Source organism: Oncorhynchus nerka, linkage group LG11 (genome assembly GCF_034236695.1).
Source record: "Oncorhynchus nerka isolate Pitt River linkage group LG11, Oner_Uvic_2.0, whole genome shotgun sequence".
Classification (NCBI taxonomy): domain Eukaryota; kingdom Metazoa; phylum Chordata; class Actinopteri; order Salmoniformes; family Salmonidae; genus Oncorhynchus; species Oncorhynchus nerka.
The window spans coordinates 54,102,382-54,127,232 of NC_088406.1; the positions used below are offsets into that span (position 1 = coordinate 54,102,382).

The 24,851-nt window shown below is 40.4% G+C and overlaps 1 protein-coding gene across 1 annotated transcript in view; it reads left to right on the forward strand.

Annotated features, from left to right (window-relative positions):
• The first annotated feature begins 5,465 nt into the window (after window positions 1–5,465).
• The window catches only part of LOC115137153 (AP-2 complex subunit mu-A-like), a 35,450-nt gene continuing 16,064 nt past the window's right edge, over window positions 5,466–24,851 (forward strand). The window contains exons 1-6 of the mRNA XM_065024662.1: window positions 5,466–5,658; window positions 11,602–11,714; window positions 16,012–16,189; window positions 16,272–16,359; window positions 18,995–19,077; window positions 22,139–22,280. Of these exons, the coding sequence (XP_064880734.1) occupies window positions 11,641–11,714; window positions 16,012–16,189; window positions 16,272–16,359; window positions 18,995–19,077; window positions 22,139–22,280 (565 nt within the window). The 5' untranslated portion in view covers window positions 5,466–5,658; window positions 11,602–11,640. The remainder of the gene's footprint in view (window positions 5,659–11,601; window positions 11,715–16,011; window positions 16,190–16,271; window positions 16,360–18,994; window positions 19,078–22,138; window positions 22,281–24,851) is intronic.

Here is a 24,851-nt window from a genome sequence, read left to right on the forward strand (position 1 = left end):
ACTCATACACCCTGTACCATGGAATCGGTACATCAAAAATCTCATTTTGCAATCTGTATGGCACAGTTGTCCACATCCTGGTCCTCAAATTAAACTGGTATACTTTCCTAATTATGATATTTTTATTCCTCTGCCAGTTTTGATCCTTTTCAAACATCTTTCCCATAAATACAGGTATTTTATCAACCAGCACATTTGAGTTCAGCCATAATATTTGCTGTAATATTTGTTCTATCTTTTCAGGAGGATGAAATTGAAATTGTAGCCAGCTCTGCAATGCTTGTTTGAAAATGTGAGATACTTTGAAAAAAGTATCATTTTCAATTAATCGAAAATGAGACATGGCAATCTGCACAAAGGCGAAAACGCCATTTTTAAACAATGTATGAGCTTTTCTTATTAATCTACTTGAGAACCATTTAAGGTTCAAGAAAAACGTTTTAATAAGTGAAGCTTTTAGAGAGAGGTTTAGTGCTTTTATATTTAATCATTTCAACCCACCTAATTCATATTCATTATATAGATAGGCACGCTTTATTTTCTCTGGTTTAGTGTCCCAAATAAAGCAAAATATTTTTTGATCATGTGATTTGAAAAACGAATCATCAGGAGTAGGCAGCGTCATAAGTAAGTGAGTAAACTGAGATATGACTAAGGAGTTAATCAGGGCAATTTCTTCCATAAATAGACAGGTATTTACCTCTCCATGGTTGCAGGATCTTGTCTATTTTTACAAGTTTTCTAATCAAATTCATTGTTGAGAGCTTATTTATATATTTTGTGATATGAATACCAAGTATGTCTACTTCACCATCAGCCCATTTTATAGGTAAACTGCAGAGTAATGTAAAAGTTGTATTTTTTAAAGATCCAATACATAACATTGTACATTTAACATAATTAGATGTAGGTCCAGAGAGTAGAGAAAAGTTATCTAGATCTTCAATGAGACATTGCAGGGATCTAGCTTGCGGACATAATATAAAACTTGAGTCATCGGCATACATGGACACCTTTGTTTTTAAGCTTTGGATTTCTAATCTTATATTGTTGTTATGGGACCTGATTTAGGTAGATAGTATTTCGATGGCCATAACGAATATATATGGTGACAGCGGACACCCTTGTTCAACTCCTCTTGACAATTCAAAACTCTCTGAGAAGTAGCCGTTATTTACTATTTTACACCTGGGGTTGCTATACATGATTTGTACCCATTTTATAAGAGAAGTACTGAACTTGAAAAAATCCAGGCATTTATAAATAAAATCCAGTCTTTATCAAATGCCTTTTCAAAATCCGCTATAAATACCAGGCCTGGCTTCTTAGATGTTTCATGATGTTATATTATTTCTAGTAGTTGCCGTAAATAATCTCCAATGTATCGTCCATGTAAAAAACCTGTCTGATCAGGATGAACAATACCTGGTAAAACCCTTTTAATTCTGAGTGCAATGTATTTCGCTAGTATTTTTGCATCACAGCATTGATGGGTTCCATGTAGAACCATTTCCACAGAGGGTTCTACATGGAACCCAAAAGGATTCTACCTGGAAACAAAAATTGTTCTATCTGAAACTAAAAAGGGTTTCCCTTATGGGTACAGCCGAAGAACCCTTTCGGACCCCTTTTTGTAAGAGTCTAGTTTAAGTAGATCCAATTGAAATAGCACCATTTCTAATAATATGTTTGTCAGCAAATAAAATCCTATTTTGACTCGCTTTTTTTTCCAGGTGCAAAACCCTTGTGTTCTGATTCAACAGACACCCCACTTGGTGATTCATGTAAAGTTTTCTCCCTTATGCTCAGTTGCAAAGAAGAAGAAGAGATTTTCTAATTACACCAATTGGTTGTTGCTCTTGAACAAGATAATATTTTGTTTCTTTATTGCCTCTTCACATACAGTGGGGCAAAAAAGTATTTAGTCAGCCACCAATTGTGCAAGTTCTCTGACTTAAATTGATGAGAGGCCTGTAATTTTCATCATAGATACACTTCAACTATGACAGACAAAATGAGGAAACAAATCCAGAAAATCACATTGTAGGATTTTTTATGAATTTATTTGCAAATTATGGTGGAAAATAAGTATTTGGTCAATAACAAAAGTTTATCTCAATACTTTGTTATATACCCTTTGTTGGCAATGACAGAGGTCAAACGTTTTCTGTATGTCTTCACAAGGTTTTCACACACTGTTGCTGGTATTTTGGCCCATTCCTCCATGCAGATCTCCTCTAGAGCAGTGATGTTTTGGGGCTGTTGCTGGGCAACACGGACTTTCAACTCCCTCCAAAGATTTTCTATGGGGTTGAGATCTGGAGACTGGCTAGGCCACTCCAGGACCTTGAAATGCTTCTTATGAAGCCACTCATTCGTTGCCCGGGCGGTGTGTTTGGGATCATTGTCATGCTGAAAGACCCAGCCACGTTTCATCATCAATGCCCTCAAAATCTGATGATACATGGCCCCATTCATTCTTTCCTTTACACGGATCAGTCGTCCTAGTCCCTTTGCAGAAAAACAGCCCCAAAGCATAATGTTTCCACCCCCATGCTTCACAGTAGGTATGGTGTTCTTTGGATGCAACTCAGCATTCTTTGTCCTCTAAACACGACAAGTTGAGTTTTTACCAAGAAGTTCTATTTTGGTTTCATCTGACCATATGACATTCTCCCAATCTTCTTCTGGATCATCCAAATGCTCTCTAGCAAACTTCAGACGTACCTGGACATCTACTGGCTTAAGCAGGGGGACACGTCTGGCACTGCAGGATTTGAGTCCCTGGCGGCGTAGTGTGTTACTGATGTTAGGCTTTGTTACTTTGGTCCCAGCTCTCTGCAGGTCATTCACTATGTCCCCCCGTGTGGTTCTGGGATTTTTGCTCACCGTTCTTGTGATCATTTTGACCCCACGGGGTGAGATCTTGCATGGAGCCCCAGATCGAGGGAGATTATCAGTGGTCTTGTACGTATGTCTTCCATTTCCTAATAATTGCTCCCAGAGTTGATTTCTTCAAACCAAGCTGCTTACATATTGCAGATTCAGTCTTCCCAGCCTGGTGCAGTTCTACAATTTTGTTTCTGGTGTCCTTTGACAGGTCTTTGGTCTTGGCCATAGTGGAGTTTGGAGTGTGACTGTTTGAGGTTGTGGACAGGTGTCTTTTATACTGAAAACAAGTTCACACAGGTGCCATTAATACAGGTAACGATGGTTGAAGTGTACCTATGATGAAAATTACAGGCCTCTCTCATCTTTTTAAGTGGGAGAACTTGCACAATTGGTGGCTGACTAAATACTTTTTTGCCCCACTGTATACACTACATGACCAAAAGTATGTGTACACCTTCTCGTTGAACATCTCATTCCAAAACCATGGGCATTAAAATGGGCACTCTTCTAAGGAGGCTTTCCACTAGATGTTGGAAGAATGCTGCGGGGACTTGCTTCCATTCAGCCACAAGAGCATTAATGAGGTTGGGCGATTAGGCCTGGATTGCGGTCGGTGTTCCAATTAATCCCAAAGGTGTTCCATGGGGTTGAGGTCAGGGCTCTGTGCAGGCCAGTTAAGTTCATCCACACCGATCTCGACAAACCATTTCTGTATGGACCTCGCCTTCCCCAAACTGTTGACCCAAATTTGGAAGCACAGAATCGTCTAGAATGTCATTGTATGCTGAAGCGTTAAGATTTCCCTTCACTGGAACTAAGGGGCCTAGCACGAAACATGAAAAACAGCCCCAGACCCATTACTCCTCCTCCACCAACTTTACATTTGGCACTATGCATTCGGGCAGGTAGCGTTCTCCCGGCATCCACCAAACCCAAATTTGTCCGTCAAACTGCCAGATGGTGAAACGTGATTCATCACTCAGGAGAACGTTTCCACTCCTCCAGAGTTCAATGGCATTGAGCTGTACACCACTCCAGCCGTGCGGCTGCTCAGTCATGGAAACTCATTTCAGGAACTTGGTAGTGAGTGTTGCAACTGAAGACAGGCGATTTTTATGTGCTTACGCGCTTCAGCACTCGGTTGTCCCGTTCTGTAAGCTTGTGCTGCCTACCACTTCGCGGTTGAGATGCTGTTGCTCCTTAACAGCACTTACAGTTGACTGGGGCAGCTTTAGCAGGGCAGAAATTTGACAGACTGACTTCTTGGAAAGGTGGCATCCTATGATGGTGCCACGTTGAAAGTCACTGAGCTCTTCAGTAAGGCCATTCTACTGACAATGTTTTTGTATGGAGATTGAATGGCTGTGTGTTCGATTTTATACAACTGTCAGCAACTGTTGTGCCTGAAATAGAAAAATCCACAAATTTGAAAGTGTGTCCACATACTTGTGAATATATAGTGTACTATAATTTTTGCATTTAACTTTCTTCTTTTAAGACTGCCAAGCTGTCCTCAACTGGGGGAACCTCTGTCCGGGACAACGTCCTCAGGATTATGGAGCGGTGTGTTTATAAAATGTTGTTTGAATATTACAACATGTATTAGGATTAAGCAAAACTTCACCATTTAAAAATGGTCATTATCCAAATACTGTCTAATTTTGATATCCTTTTTCTTTCAGATTGATGACCAATGAATTCATGTCCCACTTCAATATGAAGGGAAAGAGGAGCAAACATGCCTTTGCTACCACCTTTAGTAGATTCTGACTGTTGAAGATATTTTACTGTGCGTTACTGTTCTGTCGTGTCCTGCATGCCCATATTATGCCAATCCTTAATTTAATTAGTTCTCTTTTTATGCTTACAGTTAATGTCATGAAAGTCAGAAAATTCAGGAGATGAATGTGTTGCGGGCCTTTTGGAAAGTCCTAAAAATATTCCCCTGACTGGCATGGAGGAGAAGGATGCAAAGGATGTATATGAGCAAGTTGAAAGCAAATCTAAGAAGCTGGAGATATGTTCTATGTGCACTTTTTCTATGCTCCCCGTTCTTAAATTTCAGTTTTGTGTCTTTTACTTTCGGTTTTGCACACCAATTTGAAAAAGCTGAAAATACAATATTTTTGGTTATGGAAAATTTCACAGCGGTTTAAATGTTACAAAGATTTTCTGCACAATGACTGATTGTTTTGTCACATAAACTGAAATTAGGCTAACTATTAGAATTTGAACAACCAGGAAATGGCGGAGCGATTTCTGCATATTGCTTCTTTAACTATGACCAGTAGGCTTCCTAATATAGCACATAACTTAGTGGTCAGAATTATGACCATCTGGTCAGAAAGCGGTCACAATTATGACCAACTGGTGGTATGGTGTTCAGGAAAAAAACGTAATATTCCGGTCAGTAAAAATACGTTAAAAAGAACATAAAAATACCTCATACATATTTTCAACCAGGTTTTGCAAATTGGGCCGGGTTAAAGGTTGTACATAATACCCTTTTTTTTAAATAGTGTGGTTTATTCCTCCAAACTAAATCTAAAAGTTTCATGTCTACTACTTTCATTGTTGCTTGGGGAACATCCAATGCCATTACAGTACATGCTAGTCTTGATAAAGCAATACGACCGTTGAAATCTATAAATCCAGCAGGGTTAGTAGTTGTGGGTGCTTCACTGCCCTATAATCCACTTCATTGTCAATTGACAGTGAGTCTCTTCGGAGCTACGAGCGGTCGACATCTTGAATTGGAGTAAGAAGGTGAGTGAAATAAAAAGCCTTGATCTTAACCATCCTGTTTCAAAATGAGTGCTTTTTGGACACGTATTTGCTGCTTTTCGGGTAAATTGGCCTGTACAGCTTCAGGTGAATGCGAGGGAGACCGGTGAGAACAGGAGCAATGCAGTAAAAATTTGACCGAGACAAGAGCAAACGAGTCGTGACAATGGTAACGTTAGCATGCTAGCTAATCAGCCACATTTCGCATGCTAGCAAGATGATTTTAAAAGGCAATTTGGAACCAAGGACTGTGTTGTGTGGTGTTGAAAAAACGGTATAGTTATGGGAATACACAATAGGACAGAATACCCTAACGGCGATGGCTACAAAATGTATAGCTAGTTATCGGTGATGGTTAACGTTAGCTGGCTACAGTAGCTAGTTTTCCGGTCAGGCAGACATCTAGCAGTACAGTAGTACTAGTAGATTTTAGCTAGATGGCTCATTTCAAAACCTCTTACGTTAGCTGACATTAGTGAGCGAGGTACCTTGGTTTGCTGCATCCCCATGCGAATCGATGTAATAACGACATTATAACGCGTATTTCATGTATCTGTCCCCTTGCCACTGATGATGTTCACAGGCCATTGCAATCTCAAGTTGTTAAAATAGACACAATACCAAATGCGTTCAGTTGTTATGAAGGTTAACTGGCTAATATTAGCTGCTAGACTATTCTAGAACGCTGAAGACACGTTGATGCATGGAATTAGTCATTCAATGGGATCTCAGTGTTGATCCCGCTGGTTCTCCAGTCTTTGAATGGATGGATCCTCAAATAAAATTGTATTTGTCACATGCGCCGAAAACAACAGTTTACGTACGAGGCCTTTGACAACAATGCAGTTAAAAGGGAAGAAAATGTGCTAATTATACTGAAATATATATAAACGCAACCATTTCAAAGATGTCCCTGTTACAGTTTATATAAGGAAAATCGGTCAATTAAAATTAATTCATAAGGCCCTAATGTATGGATTTCACATGACTGGTACCGAAGCGCCAAATCTAGGTCCAAGAGGCTTCTAAACTGCTTCTACCCCCAAACCATAAGACTCCTGAACATCTAATCAAATGGCTACCCAGACTATTTGCAGCTTCTACCCCCCCCCCCCTCCCCCTTTATGCTGATGCTACTCTCTGTTATTATGTATGCAGTCACTTTAATAACTCTACCTACATGTATATTACATGTATATATTACCTCGACCATTGACTCTGTACATAGCCTCACTATTGTTATTTTACTGTAGCTTTACTTTTACTCCTGGGTTTTTTCTTCATAAAACTGCATTGTTGGTTAAGGGCTTGTAAGTAAGCATTTCACTGTAAGGTCTATACCTATTATATTCGGTGTGTGTGACAAATACAGTTTGATTTGATTTGGGAATACAGATATGCATCTGTTGGTGACAGATACCTTAAAAAAGGTAGGGGCGTGGACCAGAAAACCAGTCGGTATCTAGTGTGACCACCATTTGCCTCATGCGGTGCGACTACGGAGAGAGATGGCTGCCAAAAGGTTGAACGTACATATAATTTAGGATCGTAAGAAAAGCCATGCTCAAAACTTGAAATGTAAATGTTAAATTAGATCTGTAAACGTACAAACCCTATGTTACGACTATGAATGAACATTTACAAGTTCAAGTCTTAATTTACATTTTTTTAAATATATTTTCAATTATTCAACAACAGAACAATACAACACAGCAAGAGTAAATGCTACGACAAAAAGTAAATCAATCCTCACCACCCCCAAAATAAAATGACTTAAAACGATGACAAATGAGTTAAATTAGAATAGTAATAATACAAATGACTAAATAAGACAAATGACAAGAGATACCAACATATACACAAAGCAATACAAACAGTACATTGCAGAGAGAAAATCGCTACATCGATCTAGAAGCTCACCTCCACCAACCTCAATGGAAGTGTTTTCATATAGTCCAGGAATGGTTGCCATATTTTCACAAGGTAGTTTAATTTATTTCTAAAAGCATAGGTAATCTTCAAAAATAGTAATACATTTCTTCATTTCAGAGAGCCATCTTGTAATTGGGAGAGGGGAATCCGATTTCCATGTCAATGCAATGCATTTTCTTGCAGTAGCAAGTGTGATTTCTGTAAATTAGATTTTGAAGCTATTCCTCAAATTCACATTTGTGAACTTACCCAGAAGGCATATTTCAGGTTCAAGTGGGAAGGGACTTCCATAATAAAGGGAGAAGGGAGGAACGTTCCGTATTGTATCGAGAACGGGTGGCAACCCTAAGTCTAAATATTGCTGTAACATTGCACAACCTTCAATGTTATGTCATAATTATGTAAAATTCTGTCAAGTTAATTTCTGTCATTGTTAGGAACAAATGGTCTTCACACAGTTCGCAACGAGCCAGGCGGCCCAAACTGCTGCGTATACCCTGAAGTAGGCTGTGATTCGATGTTAAATTAACCGGCACCGCATTGATTACATGCAACGCAGGACAAGCTAGATAAACTAGTAATATCATCAACCATGTGTAGGGATTATGTTAACATTGGTTGTTTTTTATAAGATAAGTTTAATGCTAGCTAGCAATTTACATTGGCTCCTTGCTGCACTCGCGTAACAGGTGGTCAGCCTGCCACACAATCTCCTCGTGGATTGCAATGTAATCAGCCATAATCGGCATCCAAAATGCAGATTACCGATTGTTATGAAAATGTGAAAATCGGCCCTAATTAATCGGCCCGGCCATGGTCGACCTCTAATCTAGAGTTGACCCTCATCAATTGTAGTATTCCCATCACTCTCTTGACTTACGTACATCTTGTTTTGGGCATTGTTGCATTAGCAATGAGTACACTCTGGATATAAATCTATATGTGTCATTGTTATCATGGAGTAGTTGTTCAATGCTTGATAGGTTTGGTAAAGTCATATCTCCAAAAGTGCTTCTGAGAAAGGTTTAACTGTAAATAACAAAATAAATGATAATTGGATAACTGGTATTTTTCTTTTAGTTGCTCAAATGAAATAAGTACCCCATCTACATTACAATGGTCTAAATGCGTTATTCCCTTCTCATTCCCTTCTCCCTTCACAAATTGTTTTGCTATCCAAGATCATTGGCAGGAGTCTGTTTTGCCACAGGGGTGTTTTGGGTGACAAGTCTTCTTTCAGACCAAATAACTTACGAATTTCATACCAAGATCTTACTAAATTGATGGTACAGGTATTGCTGGTTTTTGTTGATGTAGTCTTGGGGTTCCACTTGTAGATACTATTACTCCCAACTTCTTCATGAAGAGCAAACATTTCCATCTGAGTCCAAGAAGGGTCTGGTTCAGTTTCAAATAGGAATGAAATTAATATAATTTGCGCTGCCCAGTAATACATCTTGAAATTTGGTAGGCAGAGACCTAGACTATAACCTTCCGGTTACTAGTCTAATGCTCTAACTACTAGGCTGCCCTGCCACCCTTAAAGAAACTCTTGGGTCGGGTTATTCGTAAAGATTAAAATGGGTACATCATTTTAGGCAGAACGTTCATCTTAATACAGATAATTCTCCCAAATAATGTGAGAGTCAGATCTATCCATCTATTCAAGTCATCCACCGCCTTCTGAACCAAGGCAGAGTAGTTAAGCTTGTACAATTTTTAAATCATTATCAACTGTGATTCCTAGATATTTGAACCCCTGTGGCGACCATCTGAATGGACCGTTCGTTCACAGATGCTATAGTCAAAGCGAGTCAGTGGAAGTATTAGACTTTTGTCCATGTTGACTTTGTAACCTGAGCTGTATGTACCCAAAAGCGTCTGTAGTTTTGAGAGAGATCCGGTCGGGTGAGAGAGGAACAAAATAATGTTGTCTGCGAACAATGAGATCTTATGTGTTATCTGGCCCACCAGAACGCCCTTTATGCCAGGATCCATTCTTATGGCCTCTGCCAGGGGTTCTGTGGCTAGCACAATAAGGAGCGGGGAAAGTGAACAGCCCTGTCTACTATCTCTAAAGAGTGGGAATGTGGCTGACATCATGCCATTAGTTGTGATCTTCCGGTTTATTGTATAAAGTTTTAACCCAGTTGACAAACGAAGGACCAAGGCACAATTTTGCCAGTACCTTGAATAGGTATGGCCACTCCAGCCTATCAAAGGCCTTTTCAGCGTCTAGAGATACTGCTATACTAGGATCGCTCCTCACACTGGCCATGTGAATTGCGTTGAATAAAGATGTGCAAATTATTGGTGGAGGATATTTTCTGTATAAAGCCTGTTTGATCGGTGTTAATCAGATTTGGCAAATATTGTCCTAATCTATTAGCCATCACCTTAGAAATCAATTTATAGTTGGCATTGAGGAGCGAGATCGGCCTATAGGAAGAACATTGTAGAGGATCTTAATTAAAAAAATGTATAACTGTTATTATAGCCGTGGAAAAGGAGTCCGTTAGACTCAGCAGATACATTTAGAACATCCATCAAGAGAGGAATAAGCAAATCCTTAAACCTTATAAAACCCTGGGGGAAAGCCATCGTCTCCTGGTGATTAGCTGGATTGTAGAGAGGAAATTGCCTTTTCGAAATTTCTGTTTTTGTAAAGGGGCGTTCTACTTCGTTTTGGTCTTCCTGTGTGAGGGGCGGTAGTTCAATAGTTGACAGAAATGTGTCTATCATTACTGGTTCCATCAGAAGTGTATAACCTAGAATAGTATTGTTTAAATGAATCATTCATCTCTTCCGGGTTGTGAGACACTTGACCATTTTGTGTTTCAATAGAGTTGATGGTTCTCAAATTCTCCTCAGGTTTTATCTGCCAGGCCAAGACTTCTTCTTGTCTTCTTCCCCAATTCATGTTTTATTTTGATTTATAATCCCATCAGGTAGCTTGATTTCAGGTGTGTCGTGTAAACAACATTATTAGGGACATCGTTCTTCTTGCACAGCATGTAGGCTAAGCGTTTAAATCAAGCTATTATATTCATCTGACTATTCACAATAAACATATTATTGTGTGCATACTCTGTGCCGGCCATGTCCCTATTGGTTAGTCACCGGGATCTGACACTGCTAGAACGTTGTCATTAGCCTATGACCACACGCAGCGGTACTTAATCGGCAGACAGACCCGGTCACACTGACCTTGGAGTGAGAGAGGCATAAGGTCAGCTCTTGTGGAACACACACACATTCACACACACTAGGCTATTACGCTGACTTGCATATGTCAACTCTATCAGTCTGGCTTCATGATGTTTGAATAGATATAAGGGTCAAATGAGTTCTCTGTAAGCTTTTGGATGTGTCCTTCTGAATAGACTGAGAGGTAAAAGGGGGTGAGGGGGGGTCCTTCAATCTGAGCCGAATTCAGTTCAATCATGACATGAATTGGAAATGTGCTTCCTATGGCACCTGAAGGTCGAATGAAAGGGTAGACATGTTTTTTAATTCATTAACAAATTAGCCTATATGACATCGCTCCTCTAGGGTCGTGTTCATTAGGGCGCGTATTTGTTATTGGGGGTTTAGGTAGAACCAACCCTGTTTCAGTCAGCTTTCTTTATTTTGGGGCCTAATGAACACCTTGATTCCCCTCCTGTTTTCTGTGTATTAGCTATAGGAGCAGTAATCTGGTCTAGGCCTATTTTCTTGGTCTTCCTGAGGAAGGGGAAGGAGAGGATTAGTTAATCCAGGGCTTTTCTTGTTATGGATCATGTACTTTTGTTAAACTACTCCTTTCCTGCCTAGTAGTATCTAGAGATGGATGTAATAGTCTCTCTCTCTGCCTCTTCAGTCAGATATATGATTTCTTTCTGAATTCCTCCTGACCCAAGAAGATGTTTCTTCAAGAAGCCTTTTTCCCCCTCTGATTTTTTATTGTTGTACAGCCTGCTGATCACTTCCCTACTCTATCTCTCCCCCATGCAGTCACTCCTCATGGCCTGTTATGACTGAGAGGCTGCCATCATGATTGGAGGATTGTTCATCTACAACCACAAGGGGGAGGTGCTGATCTCCCGCGTCTACCGTGATGACATAGGGTGAGTCCACAGAGTAGTGTTGCATGGTATACCGGAACTTCAGTAATTTTTCGATAAAAAAATGAAACGGTTCGGTACTAACATTTTTGTTACGTTCTGTCAAATGTCTCACGTGATTGAGAGGATCAAGTCTGTCGATCAGCGCATCCACTTCATAGCGTGAAGAGGAAAGTGCATTCTCCACTTAGTCATTCATTGCGGGCTGTCTGGGCTGCATTGTTAGCTCCCCACTAATGCTTCACAAACACTTGAATAATGCATAACATGAAGAAATGTTGAAACTGTTAATTACTGTTCGCAAAACAATGTCCATACAGATTATCACAGTATCTTCCTGCTTTAATTGTAGGCATACTTTCCTTGTTAGCTTACATCTGAATTCCCTACCCTAGTACCCAAAGAAATACTGATTTCAAAGCTATTTGTCATCAAAAACATTCTTAATTAACTTAATCTCCCTTGCCACCAAAAACTCATTCATTTCATTGTCTCCCTCGCCTCCGTCTGATTTCTACTAGATTCCATAACCACATTCTGCCTTGCGAATGACGTCTTTACTTTCTTAGAGACAGTGCACACTTTTATAAAAGAGATTGCTTCTTCTATGCAAATGTTTTTGATAAAATAATATGTTCTCCTAGCAGTTGCCAATAAAATAAGTCCTTAATGGCAGTGATTATTTCTCATCTGTAGCCCCATGAAATCATCTAAAACAACCTCAATAAGTCAATGCATGCACACACTCCTATTGAACAATAAGCATTTACCTGTATTGTGAATAGGCCGAGACAGCATCTTGATTTACCCAGTTCATCAATAGATTTATCCTATCACCATTGTTATTTTGTAGTTAGATTGGTCAAAACAAATTCAAATTGATTGTATGATTTGTATAATTGATTAATTAATGCATACAGTGTGTCACTACACACAATAACCCATAATGTCAAAGTGAAATTATGTTTTTTGAAATTTGTACAAATTAATAAAAATAAAAAGCTGAAATGTCTTGTCAATAAGTATTCAACCCCTTTGTTATGGCAAGCCTAAATATGTTCAGGAGTAAAAATGGGCTTAACAAGTCAAATAATAAGTTGCATGGATTCAATAATACTGTTTAACATAATTTTTGAACGACTACCTAATCTCTGTAACCCACACATACAATTATATGTAAGGTCCCTCAGTCTAGTAGTGATTGTCAACCACAAAGACCAGGGAGGTTTTCCAATGCCTCACAAAGAGGGGGATCTATTGTTTTATTTTGACCCATATACCAATGTGTAGTTTACTAATAAAATGGTTTGAAGTAATCGGTCTTCATATCCCGAAGGAAAGAAATTCTCACTACAATACATTTGAATAGAAAGTTAGCAAAAATAGACAAGATCTTGCTACCATGGACAGGAAAAGACCTGCCTATTTGTGGAAAAATCTCCTTTATTAACTCTAGTCATATCCCAGTTTACTTATTTTTGTATGGCCCTGCCTAATGACTTGTTTCTTAAATTTTATGAGCAAAAAATATGCAATTTTATTTGGAATGGCAAGCCAGACAAAATTAAACGGGCCTATTTATATAATGAATATGAATTCGGAGGACAGAAATGATTAAATATTAAAGCATTAGACCTCTCAGTAAAGGTTTCAGTCATACAAAAGTTATACTTAAATCCGAACTGGTTTTCAGTAGTTTAGTAAGAAAGGCTCACCCCGTGTTCAAGAATGGCTTTTTTTCCCCCTTACAACTGCTCACTTTCGGTTATTTGAAAATGAAATCATCTCAAAAATATATTTATTTTTAAAACAAGCTATAGAAAGTTGGTTTTAATCTCAGTTAAAATGTACTAATTGATTAAATATATATATATATATATATATATATATATATATATATATATATATACTTTTGGAGGAGAAAAAAAAGGTATAATTTTTGTAAATTATATCATAAATATGACAAAAATATATGGAAATGTCTGCTCTACTCAAAATTACACGTTATGTTCAGAAATCCACAGGAAAGAGTGATCACGACAACGCAGACGTATATTCCAAATAATATCCATAATGTCCACAGAAACATGTCAAACGTTTTTTTATAATCAATCCTCAGGTTGTTTTTAAAATATATATTCGATAAATATATCAAACGGGTGTGTAGGTTTTTCAAAAACACCGGGAGAAACAATGGCCACTTTACTCTGTAGCGCAAAACTCACTCTGAGAGCCCCCACCTATCCACTTACGCAATGTGATCTTTCACGCTAATTTTTTCAAAATAAAAGCCTGAAACTATGTCTAAAGACTGTTGACACCTTAGGGAAGCCATAGAAAAAGGAATCTGGTTGATATTCCTTTAAATGGAGGATAGGCATGCATAGGAACAGAGAGGTTTCAAAATAAGAGCACTTCCTGATTGGATTTTCCTTAGGTTTTCGCCTGCAATATCAGTTCTGTTATACTCACAGACAATATGTTTACAGTTTTGGAAAATTGAGAGTGTTTTCTATCCTAATATGACAATTATACGCATATTCTAGTTTCTGGGGCTGAGAAATAGGCCGTTTCAAATGAGTACGTTTTTTAGCCAAAAAAGAAAATACTGCCCCCTATACGCAAAAGGTTAACTGCCTTGCTCAATGGCATCTCTTCATTATATACAGATCTCTGGTGTAAATGGGAAGGTAAAGGGGGATACCTAGCCAGTTGCACAACTGAATGCATTTAACTAAAATGTGTCTTCCGCATTTAACCCAACCCCTCTGAATCAGAGCGGTGCAAAGGGCTGCCTTAATTGAAACCCACATCATCAGCACCCAGGGATAAGTTGTTGTTAGGGGTTAACTACCTTGCTCAATGGCAGAACAGCATGTTTTCCCCTCTTGCCAGCTCAGGGATTTGAACAAGTGACCTTTTGGTTTCTGGCCCAAAATTAAGGATACTGCTAGGCTAACCGCTAGGCTACCTGCCGTACCTGGTTTACACAGCACAGAGGAGCGAAAGGGACGGGACCAAAAATACAACACGAGAACAAGCAGACATAAATGAAAAAATAACAAAACCTTGATTCTTGCAATACAGGCATTTGGAATAGTGCGCAAAAACATACATTTGAATTAATCAAATTAATTCAAAAATCGCCCAGCCCTAGGTGTGTTCAGTAGGATATAGGCCCAAAACACTTATATTGGCTTTGCTTGAATTGCCCTGCCATTGCGTGGCTATATGATCACACCGGGTAGTAGATCAGTTGTTGTATTACTTGTGAGGCACAGCTGAGTGAGCATACATTTTAATAATTCACTTTTTATTTTATTTTACTGGGTTGATGGAGCCTGCATCTGATGGTCAGTCTCAGTAGAGGGAGAGAGCAGCAGACTGAGGGTTGCTCTCTGGGCCTGCCGCGCACGGGGCAGCTAAATCGGGTCACCTACCGCCAACAGTGTGAGATTAAAAAAAAAAATAGGAATGCAAGGTTTATCGTTGTTGTTTTTTACAGAAATGTATGGTGATTGATTAGGAATGCCTTGGATAGCGACCGGTTGGTGACCCACAGTAGCCTGCATTTGGCCCTACCAACATTCATCTCATCTTTCTCCGCTACAATTAAAACATTTGTCTACACGGAGGACATTCCAGGCTATAGGCATATTTTTTCGTATTTTTTATTTTGCGCACAAGGAGTGAGAGAATGGTGCTGAAGCGTGAAATTGGGATGCCGGCTACAATTATATTAATTTTTATCAGCCAAAAGCCTGCAGTTGCCAGCTAATGGAAACCCTGGTGTGCCTGTGCTTGCGCCCGCCATTCGTGTGTCTCTCTAACCCTCTGCCCTGATGTCTCTCTCCCCATCTTCATTCTCCACCTCCTTCTTCTGCTCCTCCTCCTCCTTGTCTTTTGTGTTTCTGTCCACCCTTTTTGCTGGAGCCATTTCTCTCCATGTCCACCATTTTGTCCATTGGATACTGTAGGAATAGGTAAGATGATGTGCTCGCCTGGCAACTGATTATCTCCTGACTGAAGTGTCTTGCCGGCATGCAAGCTACATTGACAACCCCCCATTAAAGCCTGTTTTCTTTTTCTCCAGATGTAAGCTTACCGTTTCCTTTCTTCGGTGCATCTCGTGGTCATCTATTTCTCCTCTTCCTCTTTCACTCTTCCCCTTTTTGACTTTTAATCATCTCTTTACCTGCCTAATAAATGTCTCTAACACTCTCTGTTCCTCTTCCTGCTCAAGGTCTTTTGAATGTCCCTAACGACCCCCTCCTTTTCTTTCCTGTCTTTGTGTGTCCAGGCGCAACGCGGTGGATGCGTTCCGCGTGAACGTGATCCATGCGCGGCAGCAGGTGCGCTCGCCGGTCACCAACATCGCCCGCACCAGCTTCTTCCACGTCAAGCGCTCCAACATCTGGCTGGCGGCAGTCACCAAGCAGAATGTCAACGCCGCCATGGTGTTCGAGTTCCTCTACAAGGTACATTTGTTGGTGTTGTATGTATTGGCTGAAGCAATCACATTTTCTTAAATAACTATCTGATTTTTTATCTCATCTTAAGATGTGCGACGTCATGACGGCCTACTTCGGCAAGATCAGCGAGGAGAACATCAAGAACAACTTTGTGCTGATCTACGAGCTGCTGGACGGTAAAGGAAGCCTTTTCTTTTGCCACTCTTTTAGGCTATCGCTCTCTTTTTCCTCTGGCTCTTTGTTCCTCTGGAAAGAGTCGTCTTGAAAGAGTAGAGCTGATGCATCAGTCGCCTATTGTTGCTACTTTGTGTGTGTGTGTGGTGTGTGTGTGTGTGTGTGTCTGTTAGGGATTTCTGGATAGTGGAAATACATGTTTTAAATATTATATATGTATTTTTACTTCAATTGGGGCTTGCTCATGCTCTCAGGTAAGAGCCAGTGAACTCTGCTTGTTGTTTTAACAGACGTGTGGGAGGGTCGAAAGAGGAGCAGGGGCCAGTGTGTGATACGGAGGAAGGACAAATGAGAAAGTAGCCAAACTGGCAAGTTAGACAAGAGTATTACTGCGATAGGTTATCTATCATCTCATCTGGTAGTGTCTGTCTTCACTGCACTTAAATCGATGTAAAGAAGTTAGCTACACCAGCTACACCAGATTGCAACTTTTGAATACTCTCACAAGTAATCGAATACTAAATACGTTCTGATATTTAAATAACTGCCCACCCCTGGTGTGTGTGTGTGTGTGTGTGTGTGTGTGCTCAATTGCAGCGTGTTATTTTCCCCCTCTGTTTACAACCACCTAACAAACTTTACAGGAATTCCACACAACCATCATGCCACATCCTGAAGTGGTTCTCTTGTGCCACAGTCAGCCTTTCTGCTGTGCTGTTGTTTTTTTAGGTTTAGACTTTTGTGACTTTTAAGTGAGAAAATCTAAACCTAAAAAAAATATAGCGCTGGCAGATGTCTACGTGTGCTGTGACAGACATTGCATGCAGACTTGCTAATATCCACTCAAGAAATTTGTGAAATTAATATGATTGCTTTCCTTTCTTTCAAATAATTTTATTTTCAGATAGTGAGATAGATGGAGGCCAGTAGGCCAGATTAGAACCTATGCCCACACAGTAGACATGTGTCAGAGGCTGGGGCTTTACCCCTAAACCAGCCAGGACACATTCGTTTTCTTTAGGTGAAGAGCAATATACAGAACATGTTTTGAAAACATACAAGTACCACTTTCTTCTGACCTATGATGTGATGATGTTTGGGGAGACGACTATGTGTTTATGAAACTAAAAGAGGGTAACTGTTCTAGGGCTGTACCTGACAAAAAACAATCTTGGTCCACCGAAAGTAGTCTGTTCTTTCGACCAATCGATGTTTTTCCATATATAGACACTCCCTATGTGTTTTAAGAAAATCAACTATATGCAGTGAGCTTGTCTGATTCTTTAAGCTTACGATTTGATGAAATAAGACAAATGCCTCAATAGGGCGCCAGATCTCTAGATAACCAGAAGAAAAAAACCTGACCCAACTATTCTTCTCCCCTTCCCGCTGGCTTTCACAGATTCTGCCGTTACTCTCTTGAAGTTGCTAGTAAATAGACTACATGGCCACCTACTCAAAAACCTTTCTCATGTACAATGCCAATTTATTTGACCATTTCTACCGATCTGCGTGCTAGTTATAGTTTTCATATGCACATTTTCAGTTTCATTTAATTTATAATGTCTTCATATTTCAAAATCATTGTCGTGTTAATCAAAATTCTATTCAAATCTATATGAAAATGATACAAACCTAAAAAGTAACTTCTATTGCCAACTATGTAAAAATAGCCTACATAAAGCCAACAAATAAAAACATTTCAGCCTGCAGGTAGAAAATATTCTAATAAAAATAAATATCCTATAAATCACATTGGCTACACATGGCCTGTCTGCAACCAATTTGAAACATTGTATAAACTATTAACTTGGGTCAGGCTTTACTAGCGAACTTGCAACATTATATAAAATATTCTGGGTCTTCAGAGTTTCCAGCGCACAGACACAGATGTAGGCTATTTGCTCAAGGGATAAGAAGCTGTGCTTGACTTGGGCACTAGCTCACCGGACCTGAGTACCGGCACCTGAAATGTTCCACTGATTGAGCTCCTGTTCCTCTTATAGAATATTATCTCTAAAGTATTGTGGAGCTCCTGCACCTAAATATAAACAGTAGCAGCATCCAAAATGAGAACCGGAACCTATTTCAGTCCAAGTCGAGCACTGATAAGAAGTAATCAGGTAGGCCTGTTTTATGACATTTCCACTGGATCAGAGCAAAGCTGTCATCAAGGCAAAGGGTGGCTACTTTGAAGAATTTCAAATATAAAATATTTTTTGATTTGTTTCACACTTTTTTGGTTACTACATGATTCCATATGTGTTATTTCATTGTTTTGATATCTTCGCTAGTATTCTACAATGTAGAAAATAGTAAAAATAAAGAAAAACCCTTGAGTGAGTAGGTGTGTCCAAACTTTTGACTGGTACTGTATTTGTTTGTTACTGCTCGACTAAAATAATCTTGGTCGACCAACAGCCAACCAGTCGAGTAATTGGGCTCAGCCGAATTGTTCGAAACAACCCCTCTCCTCCCCTGCAACCCTTTCCCAGATCGTCGCTCATGTTCAATACAGTCTCTGAATTTACCTGGTCAAATAAGGGTTACATAAAACAAGATGGTGTTTCTTTGTGAGCCCATCTGGTGAGCTCATAGCAGAAGTGTGTGGTCTCACGGTCCCCTTGTCCGTTGTAGAGATCCTGGACTTTGGCTACCCCCAGAACTCGGAGACTGGCGCACTGAAGACCTTCATCACTCAAACAGGCATCAAGAGCCAGGTGGGAACTACGACCATTTAAAAAAAAAGATATATCTCATATCCAGTTTGGACTGCGTGGTAATCACAGTAGTATACCTTTTCAGCTGTTGATGTTGGGCATGAGGGATAGTTCCAGTCAGAGCTGATGATATTGTTTAATTGGTTGTAGACTTGTGTAATGTCCTTTTCTCTTTCTCACTGGCTCTCTTTCTTCTCTCTCTCGATGTGCTCCGTGGCTGACATTTTATCGCCTGGTCATGTCATTCTCCAGCACCATGTGAGTACTCTCCCTTTTGATTGGTTGTTTATAGGCAGACTCAACTGTTTTACATCTTGCACAGCTTGGTGACTGTCTCCTTACGGATATCAAATCAAATGTTATTTGTCACATGCGCCGAATACAACAGGTGTAGACCTTACAGTGAAATGCTTACTTACAAGCCCTTAAAACACCTCTGGGATAGGTGCCCCGCCAGCGGGACAACTTCCGGTGAAACTGGAGGGCGCTCAATTCAAATAAATAATCATAAAAAGTATGAATATTAACATTTGGTACATATAAGTGTCTTATATCAGTTGAAAGCTTAAATTATTGTTAATCTAACTGCATTGTCCAATGTACAGTAGGCTTTACAGCGAAAGCATGCCATGCGATTGTTTGAAGATGGCGCCCCACATCAAAATATTTTTCAGGTTTCATAAATTCACAAATAGCTATTAAATATTCACTTACTTTTTCAAAATCTTCCTCTGATTTGTCATCCAAAGGGTCCCAGCTATAACATGTAGTGTCGTTTTGGTAGATAAAATCCTTATTTTATCCCAAAGATTCTTTTTAGTTGGCACCATCGATTTGAGTAATCCACTCGTTCAACATGCCAAGATAAGAATCCAAAAATCTACCCTTAAACTTTGTTTCAACAAGTTAAAATACGTTTCTATTAACTCCTCAGATACCCTAAAATGTAATCAAACTATAATATTTCATACGGAAAGAAGTATGTTCAATAGGAATCCGATTTTAGCTCGCACACATGAATTTCCAAGCAGGTGTCCTTGTACTAAAACTCATTATTCTTACTCGTTTTGGAAGAATCAAGCCTGAGGCCTTGAACAAAGATTACTGACACCCAGTGGAAGTCATGGGAATTGCATCCTGGGAGGTAGATTTCATTATTTCCCTATACTTTTCATTGTAAGAGCATGGGCTCTCAAAAAAAATAACTCTGGTTGGTTTTTCTTTGGATTTTCTCCTACCATATCTATTGTGTTATAGTCTCCTACATTATTTTAATATTTCTACAAACTTCAGAGTGTTTTCTTTCCAATGGTACCAATTATATGCATATCCTGGCTTCGGGATATGTAACAGGCAGTTTACTTTGGGCACGTTAGTCAGGCGGAAATTGAGAAAAAATGACCCTAGCCTGAAGAAGTTTTAACCAACAATACCGTTTTAATTTAAAAAAAGAAAAAATGGAAGAAAAAAAAGTAACAAATAATTAAAGAGCAGCAGTAAAATAACAATAGCGAGGCCATATACAGGGGGAACTGGTACAGAGTCAGTGTGCGGGTGCACCGATTAGTCGTGGTAATTGAGGTAATATGTAGGTAGAGTTATTAAAGTGACTATGCATAGATAATAATAGTAGCAGCAGTGTAAAATGGGGGGGGGGGGCAATGCAAATAGTCTGGGTAGCCATTTGATTAGATGTTCGGGTGTCTTATGGCTTGGGGGTAGAAGCTGTTTAGAAGCCTCTTGGATCTAGACACCGGTACCGCTTGCCATACGGTAGCAGATAAAACAGTCTATGACTAGGGTGGCTGGAGTCTTTGACCATTTTTAAGGCTTTCCTCTGACACCGGCTGGTATAGAGGTCCTGGATGGCAGGAAGCTTAGCCCTGGTGATGTACTGAGCCGTTCGCACTACCCTCTGTAGTACCTTGCGGTGGGAGGCCGAGCAGTTGCCATACCAGGCAGTGATGCTCTCAACCTGCTCCACTACAGCCCCGTCAATGAGAATGGGGGCGTGCTCGGTCCTCCTTTTTCTGTAGTCCACAATCATCTCCTTTGTCTTGATCACGTTGAGGGAGAGGTTGTTGTCCTGGCAACACACGGTCAGGTCTCTGACGTCCTCTCTATAGGCTGTCTCGACTGGTGTGTCATCGGCAAACTTAATGATGGTGTTGGAGTCATGAGTGAACAGGGAGTACATGAGGGGACTGAGCACGCACCCCTGAGGGGCCCCTGTGTTGAGGATCAGCATCCAGAGGGAGGTGTTTAGTTCCAGGGTCCTTAGCTTATTGATGAGCTTTGAGGGCACTATGGTGTTGAACACTGAGCTGTTGTCAATGAATAGCATTCTCACATTTACATTTATTTATTTATTTAACTAGGCAAGTCAGTTAAGAACAAATTCTTATTTATAATGACGGCGTACCGGGGAAATCGTGGGTTAACTGCCTTGTTCAGGTGCAGAACAACATATGTGTACGTTGTCAGCTCAGAGATTCGATCCAGCAACCTTTCAGTTACTGGCCCAACACTCTAGCCGCCGCTAGGTGTTACATAGGTGTTCCTTTTGTCCAGGTGGGAAAGGGCAGTGTGGAGTGCAATAGGGATTGCATCATCTGTGGATCTGTTGGGGCAGTATGCAAATTGGAGTGGGTCTAGGGTTTCTGGGATATTAGTGTTGATGTATATGTCACCAACATATTGCTAAGTCCAACTTTACATATTGAGTTATCATTACAAATTATCCTGGTGAAAAATGTTTCAGGCATAACAATCTGGTATTCTCTTTTTCTCTCTCCTACTGTTTGTTCGTCTCTCTCTCTCCCCTATCGCTTCTTTTTTTCCCTCACTATCCTTTTACTTACTTCTCTTTATGTCGATCCCTCTTCTCTTTCCTCCTCCTTGTCCTTTTCCTGTATCCTCTCTCTGTCAACCTTTTTTCTCTACTCCTCTCTATCCTTTTCCTCCTGTTCTTCTCCCTATCCTTTTCTCCCTCTCTCCTCGTTGTCTTTTCCCTCTATCTCCCCTATCTATGTCAACCACTTGTTTCTCTCCCCTCTCTATCCACCAGTCCAAGGAGGAGCAGTCTCAGATCACCAGTCAGGTGACCGGGCAGATCGGCTGGCGTCGCGAGGGCATCAAGTACCGTCGCAACGAGCTCTTCCTGGACGTGCTGGAGAGCGTCAACCTGCTGATGTCTCCACAAGGTAATACCGGTGTCGAGTTTGTTTTGCAGCAAGGACTTTGTATCGCTGCTGTACTGAAACAAATCAACAAAGACAAACGTACACTGGACTCGGGTCTTGAATTAATATATTTTATTGGACATGTTTAAAATGCATATAGAGGTGACTCATTCATGTGAGGACAACACTAATTACATTTAAAAAAGTATAGAGAATTTAAAAAACAATGAAGTCTAGTGACTTATTTCCATTATGGTCCTCGTTATCATGTGGGCAACAAGAATGGACAGTGTGGGCAAGACTGTCTGTGCATTGGGCACTTCAAAGGCACTTCAAATTCAATACAATTGGAAAATACATACAATACAGGGATCTCTAAAACTATTGGGACAGTGACACACTTTTTGTTGTTTTGGCTCTGTACTCCAGCGCTTTGGATATGAAATGGTACAATGACAGACTGGTTGAATTGCTGACTGTCAGCTTTAATTGCTTTAATTTTAATCCATACCGGGTAAAACCGTTTAAATTCCCGTTTTTTTTTTTTTTTACATAGTCCACCCAAATTAAAGGGACTGAAAGTATTGGGACAAATTCACTTATGTGTATTAAAGAGGTAAAAAGTTTCAAGCTTGTGACTACAAACTTGTTTGATGCATTTTCTGTTTGTTTTGGTTGTTTCAGATTATTTTGTGCCCAATAGAATTAAATGGTACATTTATTGCAAATAAGAATAGAATATGTTTCTAAACACTTCTACATCGATGTGGATGCTACCATGATTGCGGATAGTCCTGAATTAATTGTGAATAAGGATGAGGCTAGCATTTTTTTTGTGGGGAGGGGGGATGATAATTGTGCATCTAACTTTCTCACTCATCATTATTCACTATCTGTAATCATGGTAGCATCCGCATTAATGTAGAAGTGTTTAGAAAAGTCTTAATTCAACAACCAAATTTTTTTTTTTTTTACCCCGTTTTCGTGGTATCCAATTGTTTCAGTAGCTACTATCTTGTCTCATCGCTACAACTCCCGTACGGGCTCGGGAGAGACGAAGGTTGAAAGTCATGCGTCCTCCGATACACAACCCAACCAAGCCGCACTGCTTCTTAACACATGACCATATGACCAGCATGGTCGAATAATAATAAGGCAGAACAGTTGAAACTGGAGCAGCAGCACGGTCAGGTGGACTGGGGACAGCAAGGAGTCATCATGTCAGGTAGTCCTGGGGCATGGTCCTAGGGCTCAGGTCCTCCGAGAGAGAGAAAGAAAGAGAAAATTAGAGAGAGCATATGTGGGGTGGCCAGTCCCCTTCTGGCTGTGCCGGGTGGAGATTATAACAGAACATGGCCAAGATGTTCAAATGTTCATAAATGACCAGCATGGTCGAATAATAATAAGGCAGAACAGTTGAAACTGGAGCAGCAGCACGGCTAGGTGGACTGGGGACAGCAAGGAGTCATCATGTCAGGTAGTCCTGGGGCATGGGCCTAGGGCTCAGGTCCTCCGAGAGAGAGAAAGAAGGAGAGAATTAGAGAACGCACACTTAGATTCACACAGGACACCGAATAGGACAGGAGAGGTACTCCAGATATAACAAACTGACCCTAGCCCCCCGACACAAACTACTGCAGCATAAATACTGGAGGCTGAGACTGGAGCATCATACTAGGCATCATTAAAAAGCATTTGGCATATTCTACGCTCAGACTCGGCTCTAGGTAATACATTTCAGCAGCCTCCTGCGGCTGCCTTCCGTAGAGCTAAAAACATTAAAGGCAGTGCTGTCCGATCCGACATCAGCCAAGGCGCAAACAAGACCAGCCTCCTGCATATTCCCAACGGCAACTACAAGTGTGTCAGTACACAAAACATATGAAAAGTTTCTCACACCCCATATCGGGTCGAGACATAAAAATCAAAAGTACCATCAATTGTAATTCTCACGATGGGATCTATGGGATTCGCTGCCTGTGCAGTTTATTTTACGTAGGAGAAACTTCAAGGGAGTTTCACACACTGGCTCTGACGCTCATCGAATATGGCAGGGCTTTAAACCATTACAGACCAGAAAGGGAAGCACAGCCGAGAGCTGACCAGTGACACGAGCTAAACTACTTCTATTCTCGCTTCGAGGCAAATAACACTGAAACATGTATGAGAGCACCAGCTGTTCCGGACGACTGTGTGATCACGCTCTCCGCAACCAATGTGAGTATGACCTTTAAGACAGTCAACATTCACAAGGCCGCAGTGCCAGACGGATTACCAGGACATGTACTGCGAGCATGCGCTGACCAACTGGCAAGTGTCTTACACTGACATTTTCAACCTCTCCCTGTCCGAGTCTGTAATACCAACATGTGTTAAGCAGACTGCTATAGCGCCTGTGCCAAAGAACACTAAGGTAACCTGCCTAAATGACTACCGACCCGTAGCACTTACGTCTGTAGCCATGAAGTGCTTTGAAAGGCTGGTCATGGCTCACATCAACACTATCATCCCAGAAACCCTAGACCCACTCCAATTTGCCTACCGCCCCAAGAGATCCACAGATGAGCAGTCTCTATTGCACTCCACACTGCC